This window comes from Protopterus annectens, chromosome 7.part0 (assembly GCF_019279795.1).
Source record: "Protopterus annectens isolate FY-2018-M chromosome 7.part0, PAN1.0, whole genome shotgun sequence".
In the NCBI taxonomy this organism is placed as follows: Eukaryota; Metazoa; Chordata; order Ceratodontiformes; family Protopteridae; genus Protopterus; species Protopterus annectens.
Window position 1 is genome coordinate 1,379,587,855 of NC_056739.1, and position 27,184 is coordinate 1,379,615,038.

General features: G+C 43.4%; 1 protein-coding gene across 1 annotated transcript in view; it reads left to right on the forward strand.

Annotated features, from left to right (window-relative positions):
• Nucleotides 1–27,184, forward strand: part of SHQ1 (SHQ1, H/ACA ribonucleoprotein assembly factor) — a 2,222,560-nt gene that overhangs the window by 585,918 nt on the left and 1,609,458 nt on the right. Inside the window, exon 5 of the mRNA XM_044076401.1 lies at nt 9,290–9,402. Coding sequence (XP_043932336.1) covers nt 9,290–9,402 — 113 coding nt within the window. The remainder of the gene's footprint in view (nt 1–9,289; nt 9,403–27,184) is intronic.

Below are 27,184 nucleotides of genomic sequence, written 5' to 3' on the forward strand. Positions count from 1 at the left end.
GACTTTAAATATATTGATTCTGAGTGGAGAGAGTTCATTTAATATAGATATAAATATTCAGTTGAATTTGAATATTGCTTCTTCTTAAGGGGTGATGTTTTTAATATGTTCTAAATTCCCAATATTACGTAGTTGATAAAAGAATACACAATATTACGTAGCTGATAAAAATTAAAGGTTCTTTTTGGAAGGATGCCAGGTTTCTTATGTGGTTGTAGTGATGTTGTTTTTGGATGTTGCTGTGAGTTCTTGTAGCAAGCACATGGCGGTTGTCACTGAGTCTGGTAAAGTGCCTGAGGATATAATGTTGGGAATGGAGGCAAGAATCCAGTCAATTGCTGATAGTCTGCTATTATTTTTGTTATATTGAGTAGGTGTAGTGATTAGTTTGAGTTGTCATAAATTTAAATTAATGATGCTAGTGGTGGAATCAAAGTTAATAGGGAGGCAGTTAATGTTAAGGTCGCGTAGCATTTTTTCATTGGGGATATTCAAAGATGCCTAGCTGAAGAGATCTTCATTAGTGTTGACATTATTGCCATTGGGAATGTAAGCTACATTGATGCATTTAGACTTGTGATTATTAAGTGTAGGAAGGAGTTAAGAACTTCATTATTAAATTGAGGAGGACAACGTGAGCTAGGGGAAGGTAACTGCCACTCCTCCAGCCTTTTACTTTTTCCTGCTTGATCTAAGGATGTTGTAATCTGGGGATATGATTTCACTGTCTTATTTCTTGTTTCAGCAAAGTTTGTTACAGCTACTAAATCTGGAGAATAATAGGCTTAACCAGTCATGGAATTGTGGTATTTTATTGCAGATAGTTCTGAAGTTTATGTTAAGGAAGTGAAGGCTGTGGGTTTTGAGGGGAGAAAAGATGATAAAGAAGATGATTGGATTGGGGGGGTATATGACAGCTGTTAGGTTTTTTGAACCTGTGCTGGGCTGGATATCTCTCCTTTAAATGTAGGGTTGCTGTACTGTGTTTATAATGAAAGGGACATCTATATTTGTTTTAGTTATGCTTTAACCTGAGCTTATAATAAATGGGGTGTGGTCATGGTATTTCTAAAGTAATGGATGTAAGAACTGTTGCTGGAGGCTATAGAAATACAGCTGTGAGCTATATTTAGGGCTTGAGCATGTGAGGTATTGGATGGGTGGTAGCAAAAGTGAAGGAGGTGATGATATGATATGTATGTTCGTGCTATAAGGGAAAGTAAAGTTAAGTGTCTGTCTGTAGTAACAAAATTTCAGGTGATTACGGGCGGTACTAGCCAGATAATTTTTTAGGTTTGTAATGTAGTACAGTGGAGTCCTCCACCTGACTGGAGATAGATGGATGGCTGTTTGTAGATGGTATGTGTGCTGGATTTGGATAGCTGCTTGACTTGTATCTACCAGAGAGAAGGTGTACTAGAGTATATCATATGTTTAAATGGAGGAGAAAGTAGTTGTGTAGTATACACATGTAGTGGCTGCTGGTATAGTTGTAAGACTGCATGCCATGCCATCCTACCCATATTTCTACTGTAAAATAACTGAACTGATGTGATGAAATGTTTTACGTTTCTGTTGTATATTTGTGTCCCTGGTATCTCCCCTGAAAAGGTTATCTTACAGACCCAGTTGAACCAAAACTTAGCTAATTTACTAACAAATGTAAGACTTCTGTTTTTAAATATCGTCAAATGTATGTGTTTGGTGAAGTTCGTTGAAAGGAAGCATGGGATGTTGAGAACCGTGCAATGTTAATTGCACAAAATAAGTATTGTAATTTATAATCCTTATATTAGAATCTTTTTTCATTTCTCTGACTGCCTTGTTTGCTTTACTGATGTAGCTATATATCATTTAGTCTAGCTGAGTAAAGTGAAACATGGCTTATGATTCATATTCTAGATTTGCAAGCAATAATGCCCAACAAAGTGGTCATTGCAGGGAAATAAACCTCCAAGGAGTGTTGCGATACAGAATGTCACAAGCACAGGGCCTCCCCACCACTGGAAGGTTCAGTATTTCCCTGTAATATGCATCCTTGGGGGTATTTTTTTTAACTTAGAATATGGCCTTGTTGTATTGCATTTTTATTATTAGTGCAAGTTACTTTTTATATTATGATATAACAGATTTCCTCTGCCTGTTTGAAATTTTGTGTAGGCTATGTAATTGTTGTTGGAGGAAAAGATGCATGAAAATTTAACAGATAATTCATAGGGTTGTTTACCATATTCACGTTTGCACATGTGGAGACACACTCGCACTCACATGTGTATAGATATAGATATATATATATATATATATATATATATATATAGATATATATATATATATATACACACACACACAAATGTTAGTAGGATATCACAGTCCTGCACTTGGCAGGGGGAAAAACAGTAATTGACTTTTGTGCAACCTAACCAATGGGATGGATGCTGGCTAGTAATTATCTTAATGACAGATGTCTACCTAAAAACAGTAGCTAGCTAGTGGCAGTGTACTGTTGTGAACTTTACTGGGTTTATGTATGCTGTACCATATGTACATTCTGGACTGTTGAACAGTGAGTTGTGAGATGTTCTTCATTCCACATTGCTGCAGTCCTAACTATTGGGTAGTCCGCTGTCCAGTCGGCCCGAATACCAGTATCCTCAGTCTTTTGCCGCATCGTCCGATGCAGAAGCAGTTTTGCGAGTGCAGGTTGGCGTTCTGAAATTTTCTGAAAACGGAGTTTCAGACCGAATCAGAGTTGGCGAACATTTTGGTTTTTTCTTGCCTCAGTATTTAACCGGATGTCAGAAAAGTGAATAACTGTATTTTTTAAACAGATACCTCATAGGGATTACCATACCTTGTGTATACCTTGTTTAGGGCCTGAGCACGGCGTTGTTGGATGCCGCTCTTGTGCTAGGTTTAACACTATTAAGAGAAGGTTAGACTGTGCCAGGTTAGTGTTTGGGAAGCGTTGCAATTATAAAATGCCGTCGGATGCTCCGCCGCTTTTCGTCAGAAGCGCCAAGGACAAGCCTAGGGTTGATGAACGGACGTCGGTTCTTTAAGTGGAGCCAGAGGTTTTGCCAGGAGTTTCTTTGGAGTCTCAGGCAGAGACTTTACTGTTACAGGATGTGCCTTCTCAGGAGGTAGGCCAGGCTGAGGGGGCTTCTCAGGTACTTACTGTTCTTCCCTCTCTTCCCAAGGTAGTTAGAGCCTCTCCTTCTGTTTCCAAAACTTCTTTGAGAGGTAGGCCAAGTTTAGCTTCAGTGGGGGCTTCTCCTAGCACTTGAGGTTCTGTGCCTAAGAAACATATGCTTAAAATGGCAGAAGATTTGATTACTATGATTAGAGGTTCTATGCCCCTCCTGATAAGAGGCCTAGGGTGGGACCCGAGTTTGGTAGTTTTGGACAGTGTTCAGAGGCTTCTGAGTCTTCTGGAAGATTTGCAGGAGTATCCTCCTTATTCTGATTCTGATGTGGATGATTCCACTCCTACAGCTTCTCCTCCTGAGGATTTCTCATTTTCAGAGACTCTGCATTCCATGAGGGAGCACTTTAAATGGGAAGGCCAGGATTACTCTGATTCAGGAAAGGCTTAATTCTTGTTTTACACCAGCATAGGCCCTTAGCTATACCTCCTGTGTTGAATGTGGTGGAAGATGTTTTTGCAGAGGCTTCCCTGAACCCTGATTCTTTGCCTCCTGCGGTACTATAGGTGCCTGAAGCTCGAGTCCTAGGGCAGACCGGAAACTGTTTCTCAGGGACCTAAAGGTGTTAAGGCCTCTGTGGTTAAAAACCCTGTTCCCACTGATAAAGAGGCAAGGGCTTTGGATAGATGGGGAAAGAAAGTGTATACTTCTTCCACTTTAGCCATGAGGCGTTGAATTGTCAGTTTCACATGCTAAAATATCAAAATTATCTCCTTTCACAACTGAAATCTAAGGTGGATGCTTTGGCGGAAGGTATTGAGTGTAAAGAGTTGCTGGATTTAGTTCATGTGTCTGAACAAGTGGGTAAGCATTCTTTGCAATGTGGTTTTGATGCTGTACAGGCCTCCTCGAGGGTGGCTGCCACTAGTTCTGTTCTTCGCAGGCATGCCTGGTTGAGGATCAGAATTTAGCTGAGCATGTTAAGGCACGGATTTTGGATGCTCCTTTACAGTCTGATGTGTTGTTTGGTTCGCCTGTGGAAGCAGTTTTAAAGAAAATGGAGGACAAAGCTAAGTCTATGCAAACTGTTAAAGATTTTTGCAGGTGCAGCCACCAAGTTTAGTAGAAATTGGCCTACTAAGGGATGGACATATCCTGCTTATGATTCCCAGTCTAGGGGTAGGTCTAGACGTGGTAGGGGCAGAGCTCAAGGTTCTTTTAGGCCTAGAACAGGGAGTTCACCTGCTCAGACTTCTGGTGAGGGCAGGGGTCAGTCCTTAAACAGACCCAATGACCTGCCTTTTCAGCTGCCAGTAGATTCTCGTCTGGCAGCTCCTTTGGGAGGAAGACTGTCTCTTTTCAAAGAAAATTGGGATTTAATTACTCAAGACAGATGGGTGTTGGATATCATTCACCACGGTTACAGGTTTTATTTCCATACATTGCCCGCTTTCAGAGGCATGCCAGACGTTCCTCCTCCACAAAGGGAAGAGGCTCACAAGCAAATTTCTCTGTTACTCCAAATAGGGGCCATTCAGCCAGTCCCTGTATCAGAAAGGGGCCTAGGATTTTATTCTCGCCTGTTCCTAGTACCAAAGAAGGGGAACACGTGGAGACCAATTTTGGATTTATCTATCCTCAACACTTATCTGGACATTCCCAAGTTCAAGATGTTGGCGTTACAACAGCTTTTACCTCTGCTGGGCAAAGATCACTGGATGGTAACTTTAGATCTCAAGGAAGCTTACCTTCATGTGCCTATAAGACTAAGTTGCAGGAAGTATCTGCGTCGAGCTGGAAATTCTCATTATCAGTTCTCAGAGTATTCACAAAGGTTCTGGCTCCAGTGATAGCTTACTTCAGGCTAAAAGGAATTCAAATCTATCCTTACTTGGACGACTGCCTGATTCTGGCTCAAGAAAAGGAAGACCTTCTACAGCATCTGGAATATGTTATAGCAGTGCTCAGATGCCTAGGGTATTCTGTGAACGAAATAAAGTCCAGTCTAGTACCCTCTCAAGACATGTGCTTTCTGGGTGTGAGACTGAATACAGCAGCCCAGATGGCCGGACAAACAAAAGAGTCTATCCCTTTACTTCCATCAACTATCTCATCAGTCCGTGCTGACTGCAAGGACAGTCCTTCAAGCATTAGGGTTCATGGCATCTTGTATTCTGGTGCTTCCCAATGCCAAACTGCATATGAGGAAGCTGGAATGGTATCTCAAAAATGTATGGACACAGCACTGCCAGGATTTGGACACTGTCATTCAAATAATACCTTGCCTTCAAAAGAATTTTTGTGGTGGGCTCAGGAATGTCACCTAAACAAGGGACTCTCTGTGACCCGGCCAGAGTCAGATTTTAACGACAGATGCCTCGGACATTGCTTGGGAGCTCATCTAAATGGAAAGTGGATACAAGACAAGTGGCCTGCCAGACTACAGCATCTACATATCAACATGAAGGAGATGTTAGCAGTCCAGTTTGCATTAATGGCTTTCAAGGAGTTACTTCTTCCAGCGCAGGTGTTGATTCTAACAGACAACACAACTGTCATGTGGTACATCAACAAACAAGGGGAACACATTCTTATCCTCTATGCAGGCAAGCAATGATTTTATGGGAGACTGCTCAGCTTGCAACTAACTCTTCAGGCAAGGTTTCTGGGGAGCACAGAACTCCTTAGCAGATGTGTTAAGCAGACAAATCATGGATCCCAGTGGAAACTGGATCTTCATGTATTTCAGCAATTGACAGTGTCATGGGGAACTCCAGACATAGATCTGTTCGCTTCTCCACTAAACCACCAGCTGCCAAAGTTTTGCACAAAGGGGTTTCATCACACAGCTTGGAAAGTGGATGCTCTTTCTTTCAGTTGGAAAAATCTTCATGTGTATGCCTTTCCACCTCTGCCTCTTCTTCGGTGCTCTTAAAGGTCAGACAAGACAAGCCAAGGATGATTTTAATAGCTCCAGATTGGCCTCGGCAACACTGGTACCCACTACTGAGGAGTCTGGTAAGGAAGCCTCCATGGCCTTTACCTTTGATTCCACATCTGTTATCTCAGAAGGACGGACATCTGCTCAATGTCAAGCTTCACTCTCTTCATCTAACAGCCTGGCATATTCTGTGTTGAAACACAGCAGGTCTCAACTTCCTCAACAAGTTTTAAATGTGATTATGGAAGCTAGAAGACCTAGTACAAGGAAAGTGAAAAATGGAAGAGGTTTTTATTTTGGAGTACAGCAAAGAATTTGGAGATTTCTGAGCCTAATTTGAGTGTGGCTCTTCAATATCTTACTGAGTTATTGGACAAAGGTTTGTCCTTCTCTTCCATTAAGATTCATGCTGCAGCAATTTCAGCTCACTATGATTGTGACCCACCATTGTTTATCCTTTGTTCAAGCAGTTTCTTAGAGGGGCAAAGAATATAAGACCCCCACGAGAGCTCCTACTCCTGCTTGGGATCTCAATTTTGTGTTGGAAAAACTTACTCTACAACCTTTTGAGCCTGCGGCTACTGCTGAATTGAAATACTTGTCATGGAAGACTGCTTTTCTGTTGGCTATTACTTCTGCAAGAAGGGTGTCTGAGTTGCAGGCCCTTATGGCAGTAGAGCCCTTTTGATTTTCCATAAGGATAGGGTATCATTACGTACTAATCCTTCCTTTATGCCTAAGGTGGTTTCTAGTGTGGCTTTAAACCAAACTATTCATTTGCCTACTTTTTATGCAGACCCCCAAAATAAAGGGGAAAAGATTTTGCACACTTTAGATGTACACAGGCAATTTATTATTTAAGCAGGACTAAGGATTTTAGGCAGTCTCAGCAGTTGTTTGTTTCTTTTGCTTTGAGTTCAGGGCAAGCCTGTGTCAAAACAAACTATTTCTAGGTGGATTGGGTTTTGCATTGCATTTTGTTATTCCCATCATGGCAAAGAGATTCCAGCTGGGATTAGGCCTCATTCCACTAGGGCTACTGCCACTTCAACAGCATTTCTAGGGGGGGTGGCAACTAAGGATATTTTGGAGGCAGCTACTTGGAGTTCAGTGCATACTTTCTCTAAGCATTATCACCTTCCTCTCTACTCTAAGTCTAGGGCTGGTTTTGCCACAGCTATTTTGCAAGGCATGTTGTCAGCTCCTGCTTCTTTATGATTTGCCAGCCTCCCTTACCTCTGCTTTGGGATTCTACCCAATAGTTAGGACTGCAGCAATGTGGAATGAAGAACATAGTACAGTTTTGTACCTACCATAAATGTAGATGTTCGAGGATCCACATTGCTGCAGTCCTCCTTCCCCTCTGTGTTTAGGGGTGGTTGTGTAGGTGAGGTTATATGCTGATATTTTTGTATATATTTTTGTATATATTGTACATATTTTTGGTGCAGGTATATTGGGCCTTGTCTTTTTAGGGTCTTCTGACATCTGGGGCAAGAAAAGACTGAGGATACTCGACGCCAGTCTAATGCGCTGACCCGACGCCAGCCATATACTCTGGTATTCGGGCCGACTGGACAGCGGACTACCCAATAGTTAGGACTGCAGCAATGTGGATCCTCGAACATCTACATTTATGGTAGGTACAAAACTGTACTTTACTTATTTTCTCATGGCTAGCACTGCTGAAATGGAATCATTTGTTAACACTTTCATCTCCCAAATTCCTCCAGCCCAAGCAAGATCCCTTCATGCAGCAATCAGTTATACATGGAGTTACAATGGTTTTGAGATGGCCTCAAATCAAAAGTCCTCCCAAAAGTTACATAAAATTTGGTTATGAATAAGTGTACCAGATGCCTATGTACAAACAAACAAACCAGAAAAAAAAACTGTCAAGGGGCAAGTGAGGGTCAGTGTTACCAAATCTTAGCACTGTGGTCATCCTGGGGCTTGTTGATGTTCTAAACCCCCACATCACCAGTTACTGTTTTGTTCAATTTATGAATTTTACCCTTGACTTACAAGGTCAAATTACGCACACACACGAGCACACACACACACACACACACACGCGCATGCACACACACAGCTAAAGTCCTCTGCTCAAACATTAGTAGAATTATAGAAGTGAAAAGATAATATTAGCTCTCATTTGGGACTTCAGTTCAAGGCCTTCAGCATGCTGTGCTGACGTCAATGCCATTGGGTTAGCAAAACCTTCTGGACAAATAGTTGTGCTTTCTTTTAGGACATTGTCCTTTTTCAGATAAGAAACTCTCAGCACGGTGACTAAAGTCAAATTAGAAACACATACACCTGCACGTCCATGCACACACATATAGCTCACTGCTTAGGCATTGTTAGAATCGTAGAAATGAAAGAATAATTCATCTCATTTGGAACTTGAAACCAAGATCTCCAACATACTGATGAGATAATTATCCTTTCACTTCTATGATTTTGGTAATGCTTAAGCAGAGGGCCTTCTCTGTATTTGTGTGTGTGTGTGTGTGTGTGTGTGTGTGTGTGTGTGTGTGTGTGTGTGTGTGTGTGTGTGTGTGTGTGTGTGTGTGTGTGTGTGTGTGTTTGTGTGTAATTTAACTGATTGCGGTGGAGAGTTCCAAGCTGAAACAGATAACACTCTTAAGGGAAAACCTCCGTCTGTCCAGAGGCTGTTGTTGGCCCAGTGCCATTGACACCAGCATAGTATGCTGGAGATGTTGGGTTATGAGTGCTAAATGAAAGCGAACATCTTTTAAATTTTATGATTCCTTCACTTTCAAGGCAATTCACTATTTCCTGGATTGCTGTTTTTCTCTTTTGAAGCATTGGTTAATGAGGGTGAAAACAAATGGTAGCTTGAAAAAAAATTTTCACTCCTGGCACGTGGATGTGTTGCGTTTATTAGGCTTTTTTTTTTTTTTTTGCACACTTCCTTTGTACTTTAATATATTGTTTTAGTATCTTGTCTGCCCTGTAGGCTATTATTATTTTCTCAGTACACTTTTCTAAATGTGGTTACTCTACTGGGCAACTGTTACTCATATTCCTGGGAATAAATTATTAAACTGTCAACATATTGCAGTTTTGAAGATAAGTTATGCTTATGGCAAGTTGCCAGTGGTAGAAGTATTTTTCTTTCAATAAGTGTCTGTTTCGATTGCAGTTCTATCTTAATTCAAGTATGATGGCTTTATTGTAGGATGAGCTGAGTGAAGCAATAGATTTGAAAAATCCAGACAGTACTTCTCCAGTGGAACGTACAAAAAAACGCCTAGCTGTCGAGGAGGCCAAATTTGATCCTGATCATTATCTGTAAGTGAAGATTTCACTGGCATAATTCAACATTTTTGAAATGAGACAAAAGGTACTAGATGTTGCACTGAATTGCTAGGATTCTGTCCAGGGACCTTCATTATTGCTTGCTGTCACTGTACTATGCAGTCTGGTAGTTCCCCAGCTGTTTATTTTGGCCACTGAATAAAGTTATCCTTGATAACTATTGATGACTACTGACATATCTACAGCTACAATTTCATTCTGTTCACTGAAACTGTAATTTTACTTTTTGGAATATTTTCTTTTGTTTTTGAAACATGGGTCAAGACACAAAGAAAAGAACAAGCATAATTACATTTGCAAATAGCAAGATATTTCTAAAGTACAGTTTGTCTTCCTGAATATTGTCAGTCCAGACTGAATACATACTTCAGAGCATACCTTTCTCAGTTCTTTGCCAGCTAGCTAACTTTATCTTGAAGGTGAAAAAGAATCCTTTTTTTTTTTTGCAGACTGTACATTTTTATTTCAGTAACACAGAATATTATTAATGAAAATGAATTTCATGTTGTCCACATTACAAAAGAAAAAAAATTAGAATAGGTTACATTTCATCTTGTAGCTAGACCTAAAAAAATTGTGTTACCATTTTTGCAGTAATTTCACCACTTCTGTTGCACTTGGTATCCTGGAAGCAGTGTACCAGATGCAGAATTTGTCTGGGACACTAGATATGCAGTAGTACAAGACAGGAAGTGGGTGGGAAGTAAAAAAATCATGAATGTTTCAGAACAATCAGTTTACAAGACTTGTGAGAAAATTTGTTTTAAATTATATGCTGAACTTCTGCATGGAAACTAGTGTCATTGACTTGGCAAGCATGCCTTTGATTCTGTGATACAGCTGTGACTTCTGTACCCACACCAGGAGTTCAGAGTCCTGTTCCATTGCTGACACATCACTGCATCATGTGAGGGTTTTGCTCGCCTGAAGTGTCATTATTCACATTATTTGCTTAAATCTGAGGTTTCATCAGCTTGATTTGGTAGTAGTTCAGGTAGATTTTACTACAGAATGTTTTACAGAAGTCTCTGCCTTATTACTTACAGTTTTGATTATTTTTTCTCTTTATCCATAAAATACCATATCTCCAAAGTGGTTAGACATATTGTAATAAGTTTTCATGATATGATGTTTTCTAGGTTCAAAGGCAATGTTCTTGTATATAATTGTAAACATTGTCCTTCAGATGTCATTTTTTCTGTCACAAAATAAAAACAATTGAGTAGGTTCCATGGCATAGATGGATGGAATCCTGACGCTCTCCTAGAAGACCAGGGTTCAGCTAGTGGGCCCAGTTCCTTGACTGTGATTCAGATGACCAAAGACTGAATCTGAAGTTGTCAATCTTCATTTTGTCATCACCCGTGGGTTCTGTTCCAATCCTTCGTAACCAATTTGGCCATTACTGCAGCTCACGGACTTCAAAAAAACTCTTGAGCACATCCCTTACCCCAAATAGTTTGGGCAGATTACCTCAGATCTCATTTGCCACTTTCAGCTTCAGTTGTGGTTTAGTCAAACGATTAAGTTTAACAATTTTACTTTAAATCTCTCCCTGTCTTTTCAAAAGTATTCAAAACCCCTTTCTTTACTCTATTGCATCTTATAAGCTTCCAGCTGATTTTTCAGGTAGACGTATCTCCCTTGTTATAATCTCTCTCTCTGTTTCCTCTCTGACTACCATGAGGTAGTTCTATAAATGCCATTGTTGGTATCCCTTACCCTTCCATGTTACTACTCGGTAAGTCTTCTCTTACCATTGTTGGTAACTTTTCCTTAAAAAAAAAAAAAATCCTTCCTCTCCTCTTTTTTTGACTCCTTTTTTCTCAGCACATTTGTGTTTGTGTGTGGATATTGCCATCGTAGTTTCTCCCAACTGTAGCTGATAGAGAAGATTCAGACCTGGTTTAAAAAATGTTCTAAACACGGTCATACATTTCCTCTCTTTGATCAGCATTCTCTGTGTTTATTGTCTAGTCCCCTCCACTTGCAGGAGGACTGTTCTGTCTGCCACATCTTCAGTCTCCGAGCATTGGTAGATGGAATAAACTCATTTATGGGAGGCCATATCTGGTTCTCAGGACAAGACCAAACCTAAGTCTGGATGGACATATTCTTCCTCCTCCTCCTCTAGAGCCTCGGAGGTGAAGAAGCAATCTTCCTTGGTTTCGAGTTCTTCCTTGGTGCTGAGCCCAAAAAAAAAAAATCATCAGATTCGATGTCTAGATCGACCTTGAATGATTCCTTGGAAGTGCCTGCTGCTTCTTCAGTTCTGACTCCTTCATTAACTCCGGAACAACCATCTTTTCCAGTCACTTCTCTACCAGGGACACAGCATTCTCCTTCACTGGATTCATTTGTTGATAGACCACCGTCTCCCTTTTTAGATGGACCAAAATCTCCCTCTGTGGTCTCCATCCATTCTTCCAGGAGTCTCACTGAAGTCAACATGGAGAGGTTGGTGATGAAGATTCTTTGGTCCCAGGGTATGTCAGGCACTCCAGCTTCTACCCCTTTCGGTCAGGCACTGACACCTTCCATTTCCCTTGCTAATCCTCCTCCTTTAACCTCCACAGTTATCTTAGAGTCTTTGGTTCCAAGCTTCCCAGAACCAACCATATTGGTTCTGAATGTTTCTTTCTCGTCGGAACAGACAGTTGCCTTGAACACTTTGGTAGTGTCAGAACCGGAGTCCTCTTGGTGCTGCAGCCTAGTGGTTGGTCCTGAGTTGTTCAGGTCTGCTCCCAGTTTTTTGGAACAGTCCCAGCACCTTGGTGAACCAGCATCGACATGCTCTGGTCCGACTTGAGTCTCGATGGTTACCACATTGGAGCAGGGGGTGGATTTGGAGCCAAGGCCTTCCCTTTCTGCCCTAGAGCACCCTTTCTCTTCTGGTGGGTCAGCTTTCGAGGCCATGAAGAGGGCATTGGCTACTTCCAGTATCAGGTCAGTTCCTTCCTCCTTGAAGCCTCTCTCTCGGGTTTGAGCATCAACCAACTCCTCCAAATGGACAGTGGGTACTGGAGCTTCAAGCTATCTAGCAGGGTACCCCTTCTTCTGATACCTACCCAGATGTTCCCCCTGAGGAGGTCCCCTCAGAAGAAATCGTACAAGAGGAAGCACCTGCACTCTCCAGAAGAGTCTATCACAGAGGAGACAGATTTCGATGAGGGTGAAGGGTCCCCCAGATGACCTCTTGATGATTTGGAGTCATCTTGGAAATACTTAAACAGAGAGGTGGTTGGAAGTCCATCAACCTTTTGACTGAGGAAGCTGTGTACCTACAAGCTTTCGGTACCTGCCTGCCCACTTCCTGGGTATCTCCACCCACCGACGAGCTCATCGAATTGATCTCCTGTCTGGTTTGGAAGGTCCCTGACGCTACTGAGCCAGTCCGCAAGAGACCAGATAAAATCATAACAGCCCCGGAAGACCAGCCTTTTTGGACTAAGGGATGTGTTAAATAGATGATCTTGGTGGCCACGAAAAAGGAACTAGCGTAGGAAAGTTCCTCTGGCCATCCCTCCAACAAGGAGTTGCAGGCGATGGATATATTTGGGAAGTGAGTTTATGCTTCTTTGACCTTTGTACTGTGGTTTTTGAACTACCTGGGACATTTTACAAGACTGCAGAGAGATCTGAGCAAGGTGCTCTCAAATACTCTCTCAGGAGCTGTTTCTGAAGAGGTACGGGATTTAGTTGACTCTCAGTTAGCTACCCTGACATCTATTTCCAATTCGTCCATGTGGCTTATTGCTTATGTTGCTGAAGGAACAACAAGAGCAAGGGGTTCAGGCATTTCCATAAGGAAGCATGCCTGGACGCACCTATGCGATTTTGCAGAGCCCTTCAAGTCTTCATTTGTCATTGCACCTTTTGATGGCTCTTTCCTTGTTGGCCCCACTATTAGAAACACCTTAACTAGGTGTGAGAAGGATGGGAAAACACTTTCTGCCATAGGAGTACATGATGTTCTTTGTGTTTCACTGTTGCAGTCATTACATTTGAGGTTATTTGCTTGCAGGTAGCCCTCAGCCGGCCTGATTATCAAAGTCTTGGGTCCTGAATCAGTTGCTGTCTCTTCTTCCATAATGTCAGGTAGTCAGGGGTTTAAAGCATGCAGCCGACACCATTACATCAGTCTTTCTTGCTGTGCGGTGCCCGAAGCAGAAGCAGTTCGCAAGTGTCGGTCGGCCGACTCCTGAAATTTTCGTTTTCGAGTTTCAGAACCGAAGTCTTCTAAAAAGCTAAGTACCCTGTTGGGGATCCTTTTTCTTGGCCTAAACCGATGTTCGTAAAAGTTAACAATTGTATTTCTTGTGGAAAGCAAATACCTCATAAAGATTTTCATTCATACTGCATTCCTTGCTTGGGTCCAGACCACGACATCCCTCGCTGTCGGTTTTGTGCCTTATTCAAGCCGCATACTATTCGTCGTCGGTTCATTTTTGCATCTAACTATTTCGGTACTCTGTTCAATTATCCAGAAATAGCTTCGGTAAGCCGTCCGACTACCGACATTCTGAAAAAATATAAAGATTAAGGCAGAGACAGACTGCATAGGTCCAAAGCTGCGGACGACACTTCTGTTAAGCTAGTCGCCAGTTTGCCGGTACTCAGGCGCTTTTGCAGCCCCTGATACCCACTACTTAAGATTCGCAGGCCTTTACTGAGACCCATTTGGAGTCCAGTATGCCGCGAGATGCATCTTCGACTATGGAACATGCGGATGTCTCTACCTTGGATGGGTCCGGAGCCGCTGTGCAGGCACTGGCTTCTGAGAGTGTATTCAGGCCTACTGACTTGCATATCAAACAGATGCCATCTTCTTCTTTAAGGCCTAAGACTCAATCCACGCCTAGAAAACCGACGTCCAAACTGCATGGTCAGGCCCATATGCCTAAAAAACAAATGATAAGAATGGCTGAAGACCTTATTACTCTGAGGGGAAGCCACCCTTCTCCCTCTAAGAGACCTAGAATCGATTTTCCTTCTGATTCTTCTGATCAGGATTCTGAAATTTCTGATGTTCTTCATGTTTCACTATTGCAGTCATTACATTTGGGTTATCTTCTTGCAGTAGCCCTCAGTCAGCCTGATTAACAAAGTCTTGGGTCCTGTGTCGGTTGCTGTCCCTTCCATGACGTCAGGTCGTCAGGGGTATAAAACATGCAGCCGACGCCATTACATCAGTCTTTCTTGCCATGCGGTGCCCGAAGCAGAAGCAGTTTGCAAGTGCCGGTCAGCCGAATCCTGAAATTTTCGTTTTCGAGTTTCAGAACCGAAGTCTTCAACTAAAGCTAAGTACCCCATTGGGGAAACCTTTTCTTGCTCCTTACCGATGTCAGTAAAAGTCAATAATTTGAATTACTTATGGAAAGCAAATACCTCACAAAGATATTCATTCGTACTGTATTCCTTACCTAGGCCCTGACCACGATGTACCTTGCTGTTGGTTTTGTGCTTTATTTAAACAGCGCACTATCTGTTGTCGGTATATTTTTGCTTCTAAATATTTCGGTTTTCTGTTTAATTATCCAGAAATGTCACCGGTTAGCCTTCTGGCTACCGGGATTCTGAAAAAACGCAAAGATAAAGACAGAGACAGGCTGCCGAGGTCCAAAGCTGCCGACGATGCTTCTCCTAAGCCAGTCGCCAGTTCGCCGGTACTCAGTGAGGCGCTTTCGCAGCCCCTGATACCCGCTACTTCTGACTCGCAGGCCTCTATTGAGACCCATTTGTAGTCCGGTATGCCGTGCAATGCTTCAACTGTGGAACCTGCGGGTGTCTCTACCTTGGATGGGTCCAGAACCGCTGTGCAGGCACCGGCTTCTGAGGGTGTATTCAGGCCTACGGACTTCCATATTAAACAGATGCCTCCTTCTTCATTTAGGCCAAAATCTCGAAGCATACCTAAGAAACCGATGCCCAGGCCGCATGCTCAGGCCTCTATGCCTAAAAAACAAATGATAAGAATGGCTGAAGATCTTATAACTCTAATCAGGGGAAGCCAACCTCCCCCTTCTAAGAGACCTAGGACTGAAGTTGTTTATGAATCTTCTGAACAGGATTCTGATTTTTCTGATTCTTCTGATGATCTGGATTTGCCCTTATCTACTTATGAGGATTCTGATGCAGAGGACTGTATTCCCTCTGCTTCCCCTCCAGAGGATTTTTCTTTTGGTGAAACCTTACATACTCTAAGGGAGCATTTTCACTGGGAAAGCCAGGATTTTTCTGATTCAAAAAAAGAGGCTTAGGGATTTCTTACTCGTGCCTCAGCATAGGCCTTTAGCTATACCTCCTGTACTAGACATTGTTGATGCTTTCTCAGAATCTAGTTTGGCCCCTGATTCTTTGCCTCCTGCTCCCAGAAAACCTGACAGATATTACAGGGTTCTTGATTCTCTCAAGTTCCTTTTTAAAAATCCAATTGCGGATCCAGAGACTATTTCTCAGGGACCCAAAGGCATTAAGGCTTCTACTGCTAAAAATCCTACCCCCTCTGATAGAGACTTCAGGGTGCCGGATAGATGGGGTAAGAAAGTTTACACTTCTGCAACCTTGGCCATTAGGGCTTTAAACTGCCAGTTTCATATGTTAAAGTACCAACAACATGTTATTGGATTGCTTAAACAGAAAATTATGTTATTTCCTGACTGCGCTGAAAATAAAGAATTACAGGATTTAATGCATTCTGCTGAACAGGTTGGAAAACATACTTTGCAATGTAGATTTGATTCATTAGAGGCCACTTGCAGGGCTGCTGTTACTGGGTCTGTGCTCAGAAGGCATGCTTGGCTTAAGGAGCAATCTTTGTCTGATCATGTTGAAGCTAAATTGTTGGATGCGCCCTTAAATCAGGACCGCCTGTTTGGCAACAAGGCTGAGGAAGTTATTAAAAAGATGGAAGATAAAGCTAAATCTATGCAGGCTGTTAAAGATTTCTTACAACTTCAGCCCCCTAGATTTAGTAGGCACTGGCCCTCTAAAAATTGGTCCTTTCCAGTCCCCTCCAGGTCTTCTCAAGCCAAACCCAGACACAGCAGAAACCCCAGGTTTCAGTCCCAAGGAACACACAAAACTAGGCAGTGGGGGGTTTCCGCACCCAAACCTGAGAGTAAGACCCCCCCTATGGAAAACTGTCTCAATGACTTGCTTTTAAAACTTCCAAGCACTTCCCAACAGAATGCTCCTTTAGGCGGAAAGATTGGTCTGCAGGCCAAAAACTGGAAACTCATTACCCAGGACAAATGGGTTTTAAATATAGTGTCCCAAGGATACAGATTTCATTTCCACACGTTACCAACACCAAGCAGGTGGCCAGATCTACCCCCAAATCAGAGGGCAGAGGCCCAAAATCAAGTACTCTCTCTCTCTTAAACACGGGAGCTATTCAGCTGGTACCAGAAGAGGAAAAGGGACAAGGTTTTTGTTCGAGACTTTTCCTGGTACCTAGAAAAGGCAATGCATGGCGTCCTATCCTGGACCTTTCTATTCTAAACACCTTTCTGGTGACTCCAAAATTCAAAATGCTGACTCTTCACCAGCTGCTGCTTATGCTAGGCAAGGATGTATGGTTGGCAACACTCGACTTAAAAGAAGCATACCTGCACATCCCTATCAGGGAGTCTTGCAGAAAATACCTATGCTTCAAAGCAGGCTACATGCACTATCAGTTCTCTGCACTGCCCTTTGGCTTATCTACTGCATCCAGGGTATTCACAAAGTGCCTAGCTCCAGTCATTGCATTTTGCAGGCAAAAAAATATTCAAATATACCCATACCTGGACGATTGCCTAGTTCAGGCAGAAAGCAAGGACATTCTTTTGAATCATCTGACCTTTGTTCAGAGGGTACTGACTTGTCTGGGGTTCACCATAAATGAAAAGAAATCCCACCTGGTACCCTGCCAACAAATTCCTTCCCTGTTGTCTCAGCAGGAGAACCAGATTCTGCACCCTCAACTGCAAACCCAAAATCTAGCAGCCTGGCTAATTACCTAATCTCTTCTTTACCATCCCTCAGTAAATCAGTGATGGATATTATTTCAGAAGCAAGGAGGCCTAGTACTAGAAAATCTTATGCTGGAAAATGGAAAAGATTCTGTGCTTGGAACCAATCTCAAGGAATGAACACAGCAGAGCCCAGTTTACCTCAGATTCTACAATACTTGTCTTTTTCCTCCATCAAAATTCATGCCTCAGCCATTTCAGCTCATTGTAGCACAGAGCCTCCCCTCTTCTCTCACCCACTGCTCAAGCAGTTCCTCACAGGGGCCAAAAATTTAAGGCCACCCAGGAGAGCTCCATCTCTAGCCTGGGATCTTAACTTTGTTTTGGAGAAACTCACTCTTCCTCCTTTCGAGCCAGCTGCTACTGCAGATTTAAAATTCTTTTCCTAGAAAACCGCTTTCCTTTTGGCAATCACTTCTGCAAGAAGGGTATCTGAATTACAGGCCCTTATGGCAGTGGAACCTTTCATCATCTTTCATGCGGACAGGGTGTCCCTCAGAACCAATCCCTCCTTCATGCCCAAGGTGGTATCCAGTGTGGCTCTTAATCAGTCCATTAATTTGCCTACTTTCTTTCCTAACTCACAGAACAAAGGGGAACGGATGCTGCACTCTTTAGATTTGCACAGACAGCTTAGATTCTACTTGGACAGGACTAAACCTCAAAGGAAATCTGAACAACTGCTGGTGGCATTTGCTGCAGGGACAGAAGGGAAAGCTTTTTCAAAACAAACCATTTCAAAATGGATAGGCCACTGCATTCATTTCTGCTATAAGCACCATGGAAAACCTATCCCACAGGGCATCAGACCCCATTCAATCAGGGCTGCATCTACCTCTGCAGCTTTTCTCAGGGGCATCCCTACTAGGGACATCCTAGAAGCTGCTACCTGGAGTTCTGTACATACTTTCACCAAGCATTATCATTTGCCAATTTTCTCCAACTCCAGGGCTGGTTTTGCCACTGCAGTCTTGCAGGGCCTTATAGCTGGTCCTAATTCTATTTAAATTCTTCCTCCCAACCTTAGCTTTGGGAATCTACCCAAATGTAATGCCTGCAACAGTGAAACACGAAGAACATAGTACAGTTGTATACACTTACCATAAATGTAGATGTTCGAGTGTATTCACCATTGCAGTCCTGGTTACCCTCCCTCAAGCTCACTTTTCTTCCTTTGGCTATACCTCTACTCTCACTTACTATGCTCTAAAAGCTTTTTGGTGTATTTGCTTTAATGTTGGAGGTATATCCTTGTATTTATAGATTTAATTGCTTCCCATTAGGGGGGCACCTGACATCTGGGGCAAGAAAAACTGATGTAATGGCATCGGCTGCATGTTTTATACCCCTGACATCATTGAAGAAGGGACAGCAACTGATGCAGGACCCAAGACTTTGTTAATCAGGCCGACTGAGGGCTACTGCAAGCAGATAACCCAAATGTAATGACTGCAACAGTGAATACACTCAAACATCTACATTTATGCTAAGTGTACACAACTGTACTTTTCTTCTGATGACCAGGATTTGCCCTTATGTACCTATGAGGATTCTGATGCAGAGGACTCCATTCCCTCTGCTTCCCCTCCAGGAGATTTTACTTTTGGTAAAACTTTGCAAACTCTTAGGGAGCATTTCCACTGAGAAAGCCAGGATTACTCTGACTCCAAAAAGAGGCTTAGGGAATTCTTACTCCTGCCTCAACACAGGCCTTTAGCTATCCCCCCTGTACCGGACATGTTAGATGATGCCTTCTTGGAATCTAGCTTGGCCTCAGACACCTTACCTCCGGCTCTCAGGAAACCTGACAGGTATTAGAGTACCTGATTCTCACAAGTTCCTCTTTAAGAATCCTACTGTAGACCCAGAGACCATTTCACAGAGATCCAAAGGCATTAAGGCTACTACTGCCAAAAATCCTACCCCCTCTGATAGAGATTCCAGGGCCCTGGACAGATGGGGTAAGAAGTTATACACTTTTGCTACTTTGGCCATTAGGGCCTTAAACTGCCAGTTTCATATGTTAAAGTACCAGCAGCATCTTATTGGATTACTTAAACAAAAATTTATGTTGATTCCTGACTGTGCTGAAAGTTAAGAATTACAGGATTTAATGCATTCTGCCGAACAAGTTGGTAAACCTACTTTGCAATGTGGCTTTGACTCCTCAGAAGCATCTTGTAGGGCTGCTGTTACTGGGTTCTTTGCCAGATCATGTTAAAGCCAAATTACCGGATGCTCCCTTAAACCAAGACCACCTGTTTGGCAACAAAGCAGAAGTTGTTCTTAAAAAGATGGAGGAAAAAGCTAAATCTATGCAAACTGATAAAGATTTCCTGCAAGTCCAACCTCCCAGATTTAGTAGGCATTTGCCTTCTAAGAATTTGTCCTTTCCTGTCTCTTCCAGGCCTTCTCACTCCAAATCTAGGAACGGCAGACCACCTAGGCCATAGTCTCAAGGTACTCACAAGCCTAAGCAGTGGGGGGCTCCCACTTCCAAAGCTGGAAGTAGTAAGACACCCCCTATGGTAAACTGTCAGAATGACTTAACCTTAAACCTTCCAAGCCCTGCTCATCTAACCGCACCTTTAGGGAGAAAGATCGCCCTGCATGCAAAAAACTGGGAACTCATTACCCAAGGCAAATGGGTTTTAAATATTGTTTCCCAAGGATACAGATTCCACTTCCACACCTTACCAACCCCAAAAGGTTGCCCAGACCTACCCCCAAATCAGTGGGCAGAGGCTCAACAGTAGGTATTCTCTCTTCTAAATATCAGGGCTATTCAACCTATCCTAGCAGAAGAATGGGGACAAAGTTTTTACTCCAGGCTTTTCCTGGTACCCAGAAAAAACATCTCCTGGCATCCTGTCCTGGACCTATTAATCCTAAACACCTTTTTGGTAATTCCAAAATTCAAAATGCTAACTTCATCAGCTGCTTCCCATGCTGGGCAAAAATACCTGGTTGGCAACATTGGATTTAAAGGAAGCTTACCTGCACATCCCAATAAGGGATTCTTGCAGAAAATGCCTACGCTTCAGAGCAGGCTACATACACTATCAGTTCTGTGCACTGCCCTTTGGCTTATCTACTGCGACCAGGCTATTCACAAAATGCCTAGCTCCAGACATTGCATTTTGCAGGCAAAGAAATATTCAAATATACCCATACTTGGACGATTGTCTAATTCAGGCAGAAAGCCAGGACATACTATTAAATCATCTGGCATTTGTAAAGAAAATTCTAACTTCACTGGGGTACAGTATAAACAAAAAGAAATTTCATCTAGTACCCTGCCAACAAATTGTATTCCTGGGAGCAAGCTTGAACACAACTTCCCAGATGGTCTACCTCACGTCAGAAAAACAAGTTTATCTGATAGCCTTCTTCAAATTACTGGCCACAAATACCCAGTTAACTGCAAGGAAAATACTGCAAGCTCTGGGGTTCATGGCCTCTTGCATCCTACTAATTCCATATGCAAGACTGCATATGAGGACACTACAATGGTATCTTAAAAGCCTATGGTGTCAACATTCTCAGGACCTGGAAGCAGTGATTCCCATCATCCCTTGTATAAAGACAGAATTCCTGTGGTGGGCAGAGGCCTGCTACCTCAACAAGGAACTGCCATTCATTCTAACCCCTGCTACACAAACCTAACAACAGATGCATCAGACTATGCATGGGGGGCTCACTTGGCAGGGCAGTGCATTCAGGACAAATGGATCCCGAGTCAAATGCACCTGCATATCAATCAAAAAAGAAATGTTAGCTGTACAGAATGCTCTGACAGCCTTCAAGGACCACATCCTTCCAGGACAATTATTGGTAAAAACAGACAACACCACTGTTATGTGGTACATAAGCAGGGGGGAACCCACTCATACCCCCTCTGCAGACTAGCCATGGCTCTGTGGAACATAGCCTTGAGCTACCAAGTGCACCTACAGGCTCAGTTCCTGCCAGGCAAGCCCGACTCACTGGCAGATGACCCAAGCAGAAATCTCATAGACCCACACGAGTGGAAACTGGAACCAAAGATATTCAACGTGTTAAGAAACAAATGGGGGAGCCCAGAGATCGACCTGTTAGCCTCCCCTCAGAGCTACCAGTTGGACAAATTCTGCACAAGGACTCCCCACAGACAAGCTTGGAAAGTGGATGCCCTGTCCTTCACCTGGGAAAACCTCTCAGTTTATGCCTTTCCCACTCTGCCTCTCCTCTCCAAAGTTCTTCTAAAGATCAAACAGGACAAACCAAGGACAATACTCATTGCACCAGACTGGCCACGCCAACACTGGTACCCCCTCTTGCGTAGTATGTCACTGCTGGAACTATGGCACCTGCCTCCAACCCCTTCTCTGCTGTCCCAGCAGGAGGGCCAGATTCTGCACCCCCTGGCTTCAAACCCTGAACCTTGCAGCCTGGCTAATTACCTGAGCTTTCCGTTACCATCCCTAGGTAAGCAAGTGCTGGATGTCATTCTGGGGACAAGGAGGCCTAGTACTAGAAAATCCTATGCTGAAAAGTGGAAAAGATTCTGTTCCTGGAGCCAAACTCAGGGGATGGGTGCAATAGTGGCCAGTTTACCGTATATTCTTCAATACTTAACAGAGATGCTTCACAAGGGCCTTTCCTTCTCTTCTATTAAAATTTATGCCTGTGCCATTTCGGCACGTTATAATACAGAACCACCCCTCTTCTCTCACCCACTGTTGAAGCAATTCCTCAGAGGGGCAAAAAATGTAGGACCACCCAGGAGAAGCCCCTACTCCAGCCTGGGACCTTAACTTTGTATTGGAAAAGCTCACTCTACCTCCCTTTGAGCCAGCTGCAACTGCTTCCTTCTAGGCATCACTTCAGCAAAAAGAGTGTCTGAATTACAGGCCCTCATGGCAGTGGAGCCCTTCATCATCTTCCATGCAGACAGGGTGTCCCTCAGGACCAATCCTTCCTTTATGCCCAAGGTGGTGTCCAGTGTGGCCCTTAATCAGTCCATTCATTTGCCAACCTTTTCTAATCCACAGAACAAAGGAGAACGAATACTGCACTCTTTGGACGTGCGCAGACTAAGATTTTATTTGGACAGGACTAAGCGTTTCAGAAAAACTGAACAGCTGCTAGTTGCCTTTACTGCAGGGGCAGAGGGGAAGGCCATTTCAAAGCAAACCATTTCTAAATGGATAGGCCATTGCATTCATTTCTGCTGTAAGCACCATGGAAAACCTACTCCACAGGGGATAAGATCACATTCCACCAGGGCTGCATCTACTTCAACAGCCTTTCTCAGAGGTGTTCCTACCAGGGACATCCTAGAAGCTGCTACCTGGAGTTCTGTTCATACCTTCACCAAGCATTACCACTTGCCTATTTTCTTAAATCCAGAGCTGTTTTTCCACTGCAGTCTTGCAGGGCATAATAGCTGGTCCTAATGCTCTCTAATTTCCTCCTCCCTTCCTTAGCTTTGGTTATCTACCCAAATGTAATGACTGCAACAGTGAAACATGAAGAACATAGTACAGTTGTGTACACTTACCATAAATGTAGATGTTCAAGTGTATTCACTGTTGCTGTCCTGATTACCCTCCCTCCAGCCCCCTGACTTCTTTTTGCTGTACTTCTCTTCTTTACTGTATTTAAGCTTTCTGGTGTATTTGCTTATAATTGAAGGTGTAATCTTGTATATCATTGCTTCCCATTATTGGGGCACCTGACACCTGGGGCAAGAAAAACTGACATAATGGCATCGGCTGCATGCTTTATACTCCTGACTACCTGACGTCATGGGAGACGAGACAGCAATTGACGCAGGACCCAAGACTTTGATAATCAGGCCGGCTGAGGGCTACCTGCAAGCAGATAATCCCAAATGTAATGACTGCAACAGTGAATACACTTGAACATCTGCATTTATGGTAAGTGTACACAACTGTTCTTTTCCACTCCTCAGAGCCCCTTTTCTAGGAACAACAAGGAACGGGTAAAATGTAGTTCAGGAAATCTCAAGGGTCTTCCCAGACTACACCTGATGAATGTTCCCCCAGAGGTAGGGGGAACAGTAATGGAAGATACCGCCCTGACGTCAGAGGTGGCCCGCAACATCAGGATTCCTGAGATTCCTTCTTCGGGAGACCCTTTCTTTGCTTCTGAATGGAGACCTGATTGTCTACCTATGGAGTCAGTTGGGGGACGTTTATTCCTGCACCTAAAGGCGTGGCATGAAATCACTTCCAATACTTGGGTGCAGAGAATAATTTCCAGAGGCTATGCAATTCCCTTTTCCCTTCCTCCTCCCAGTTCAAAGAAATTCCCAGATGTTCCACCCACTCAAAGGGAACATGCAGCCATTCAAATTCCAAAGCTGCTAGAAAGAGTCGTCCAAGACGTCTCACCAGACCAAATAGGATCCGGATTTTACTCGAGATTCTTTTTAATGCCAAAGAAGACAGGGGACTGTAGATCAATTTTAGATCTCACCGTACTGAACAAATCTGTTTGAAAAAAAAAAAAAAAAATTCCGGATGGTCACAGTTCAGCCCATTCTTCCGTTCTTAGGAAAGAACAACTGGATGTGTTCAATAGATATTCAGGATGCGTAGTACTATATACTGATGGACAGATATTCCAGAAGATTCCTTTGCTTTCGGCTGGGAGACTATCATTAACAATTCAGAGATGTCCTTCATGGATGCATCTGCAGTCATAACAACTGGGTTGTCCTGTCGTCAGGCAGCCCTTCAGTCGGCCGGATTCCAAAGTCCGGGTCCGGCTTCGGCTGATGTCGCACTTCACCCGACATCATCTCTGTTGGTCTTCGGGTATAAAGGCATCAGCCGACGCCATTTTCCTCAGTCTTTCTTGCCGCGTGGCGCCCGAAGCAGAAGCTGTTCGCAAGTGCCGGTCGGTCGGATCCAGAGATTACTTCTACCGAATACTACTTCGAAGACTTCTAAAGCTAAGTACCCCGTTGGGGACTCTTTCTTGCCTCAGCCGATGTCAGAAAAAGTTAATAATTGTTTAACCTGTGGGAAACAAATACCTCATAAAGATTTCCACTCTTATTGTCTGCCTTGTTTAGGCCCAGCCCACGACGTAGCAGCCTGTTCGCCTGTGCTTCTTTCAACCGACGAACGCTTAGGCGCCGGTCGGAGTTTGCAGAACAGTTTTTCGGTTCTGATTTTGCGTACATTATGCCGTCGGATCCTCCGACTACCCAATCTGCAAAAAACGCAAAGATAAAGACCGACACTGCGGTCCGCGGTTTCGCCAAAACCATGGTTAAGCAAATCGCGAGTGTCTCGGTTTCGGCCGAAACCGAGAAAACTGATCAAAGTACAGCTGAATCTATCTCTACAACTGAGGCCCCTGCTACCACTCTTGAATCGGCCTCAGAAATTTTATCCACTACGGTGGTTGCCACTGACTTATCAGACACCATTCCCTTGGATGTCTCTACCCCAGCACGTGGTGCTGCTAGGCCTCCAGCAGCCATGTCCATTAAGGCCTTCGCCAGGGCTAAAGCAGCCAAGACTACTAAAACAGTGCCTGTTAAACCCCTACAACCAGGCCCTCTTCTAGTTCTCAAATGCTTACTTTGGCAGAAGATTTAATTTCATTAGAGGATCTCAATCTCACCCAGACAGGGCCTCTCAGCCCCAGAGAAGAGACCTAGGGCAGAGCCCCTGAGCCAGTGTCCTCTGATGATTCTGCTGATGAATCAGACATAACTGACCAGCCAGAGGCTCCTTTCTCCAATTTTGAAGATTCTGATGCTGAAGAATCCATTCCAGCTGCTTCCCCACCAGAAGAATTCTCCTTTGGGGAAACCTTACATGCCATGCGAGAGCAGTTCCAATGGCAGCAACAGGATTTTTCAGACTCCAGAAAGAGACTTAGGACCTTTCTTCACCTTCCACAGCACAGGCCCTTAGCTATACCTCCTGTTCTCTCTGTGGTGGATGATGCTTTCAATGATGTCTGCTCCTCCAGATTCTTTACCCCAGCCTCTGCCAAACCAGACAGATTTTACAGGGTGCCAGATACTCATCACCACCTTTACAAGGCCCCTCTTGCAGACCCCGAAACTATATCCCAGGGTCCCAAGGCAGTAGCGACCATAGCTAAAACCCTATTCCTTCTGAAAGGGAAGCAAGGTCATTAGACAGATGGGGTAAAAAGGTCTACACTTCAGCTACTCTCTCAGCTAGAGCTTTAAACTGTCAGTTTCACATGATACAATACCAAGAGTTTATGCTTGATCAGTTAACTAAAAGCTAACCACTGATGAATCTCTTGATAAGAAATATGTATTAGAAATGGTAAATAACATACAACAGGTTAGTAACCATTCCTTAAAATGTGGCTATGATGCACTGGAGGCTTCATTTAGATCAGCCATGACTGGCACAGTGATAAGAAGGCATGCATGGCTAAAGGAGCAAGCTTTACCGGATCATGTTAAAGCTAAGTTGCTAGATGCTCCTATGGATAAGACAAGTTTGTTTGGTACACCTGCCCAGCAGGTTATGAAGAAAATGGAAGAAAAGGCAAAATCTGTTCAAACGGTTAAAGATTTCTTGCAGGTTCAACCCCAAGGTTTAGCAGGAACTGGCCTGCCAAAAATTGGTCCTTTCCTGACTCCACAAGATCTCAAAGGGGCAGGAATAGACGTTCCAGAGGCAGAAACCAACCCAGAGGAGGTGCCTACAGAGGACGACAGTGGCAAGGTAACAACAGAGGCACAGACACAACCACTGCCACTACATCAACACAACCACAGTGACTTAACCCTAAATCCGCCCACCAGGGAACAAATAGCAGCTCCTCTAGGCGGAAAGTTAACCTTATTTTCAAAGAACTGGCACTACATAACAAAAGACAAGTGGATTTTACAAACCATAGATCAAGGTTACCGGTTCCACTTCCACACTTTACCAGTCAAAAGAGGAATGCCAAATCTACCTCCAAATCAAAAAACAGAGGCTCTACAACAGATAATGGAGTTAGCAAACATGAGAGCTGTGGAAAGAGTGCCAACAGCAGAACAAGGAAAGGGGTTCTACTCCAGACTATTCCTAGTTCCAAGAAAGGAAAAAAGTTGGAGACCAATTCTCGACCTGTCCACCTTAAATACATACATCATTGTCCCAAAATTCAAAATGCTGACCCTACAGCAACTTCTTCCCATGCTGGGCAAGGAGTGTTGGCTGGTAACTCTAGATCTCAAGGAGGCATACCTGCACGTCCCCATTCGACCAATCTGCAGAAGATACCTCAGATTTCTTGCAGGATCAGAGCACTATCAATTCTCAGCATTGCCCTTTGGCTTATCTACTGCGCCCAGAGTATTCACAAAATGCCTGGCATCAGTAATCGCCAATTGCAGACTACAGGGAATTCAAATTTACCCATACCTGGACGACTGCCTGCTACAAGGGGACAACAAAAGCAAGCTGACAACAGATTTACAAAGGGTCATTTACTTGCTACAAGCACTGGGATACACAGTCAATTTACAAAAGTCAAGGCTGATACCATCCCAAACAAGGACATTCTTGGCGGAATTGGACACAGTAAAACAAATGGCATTCCTAACTACAGAAAAACAAAAGAACTCCTCTTTACTTCTTGGCACTAACAAAACTGAACAAGTTAACAGCAAGAAAAGTACTGCAGGCCTTGGGCTTCATGGCATCATGCATAATCTTGGTCCCATTTGCCAGACTACATATGAG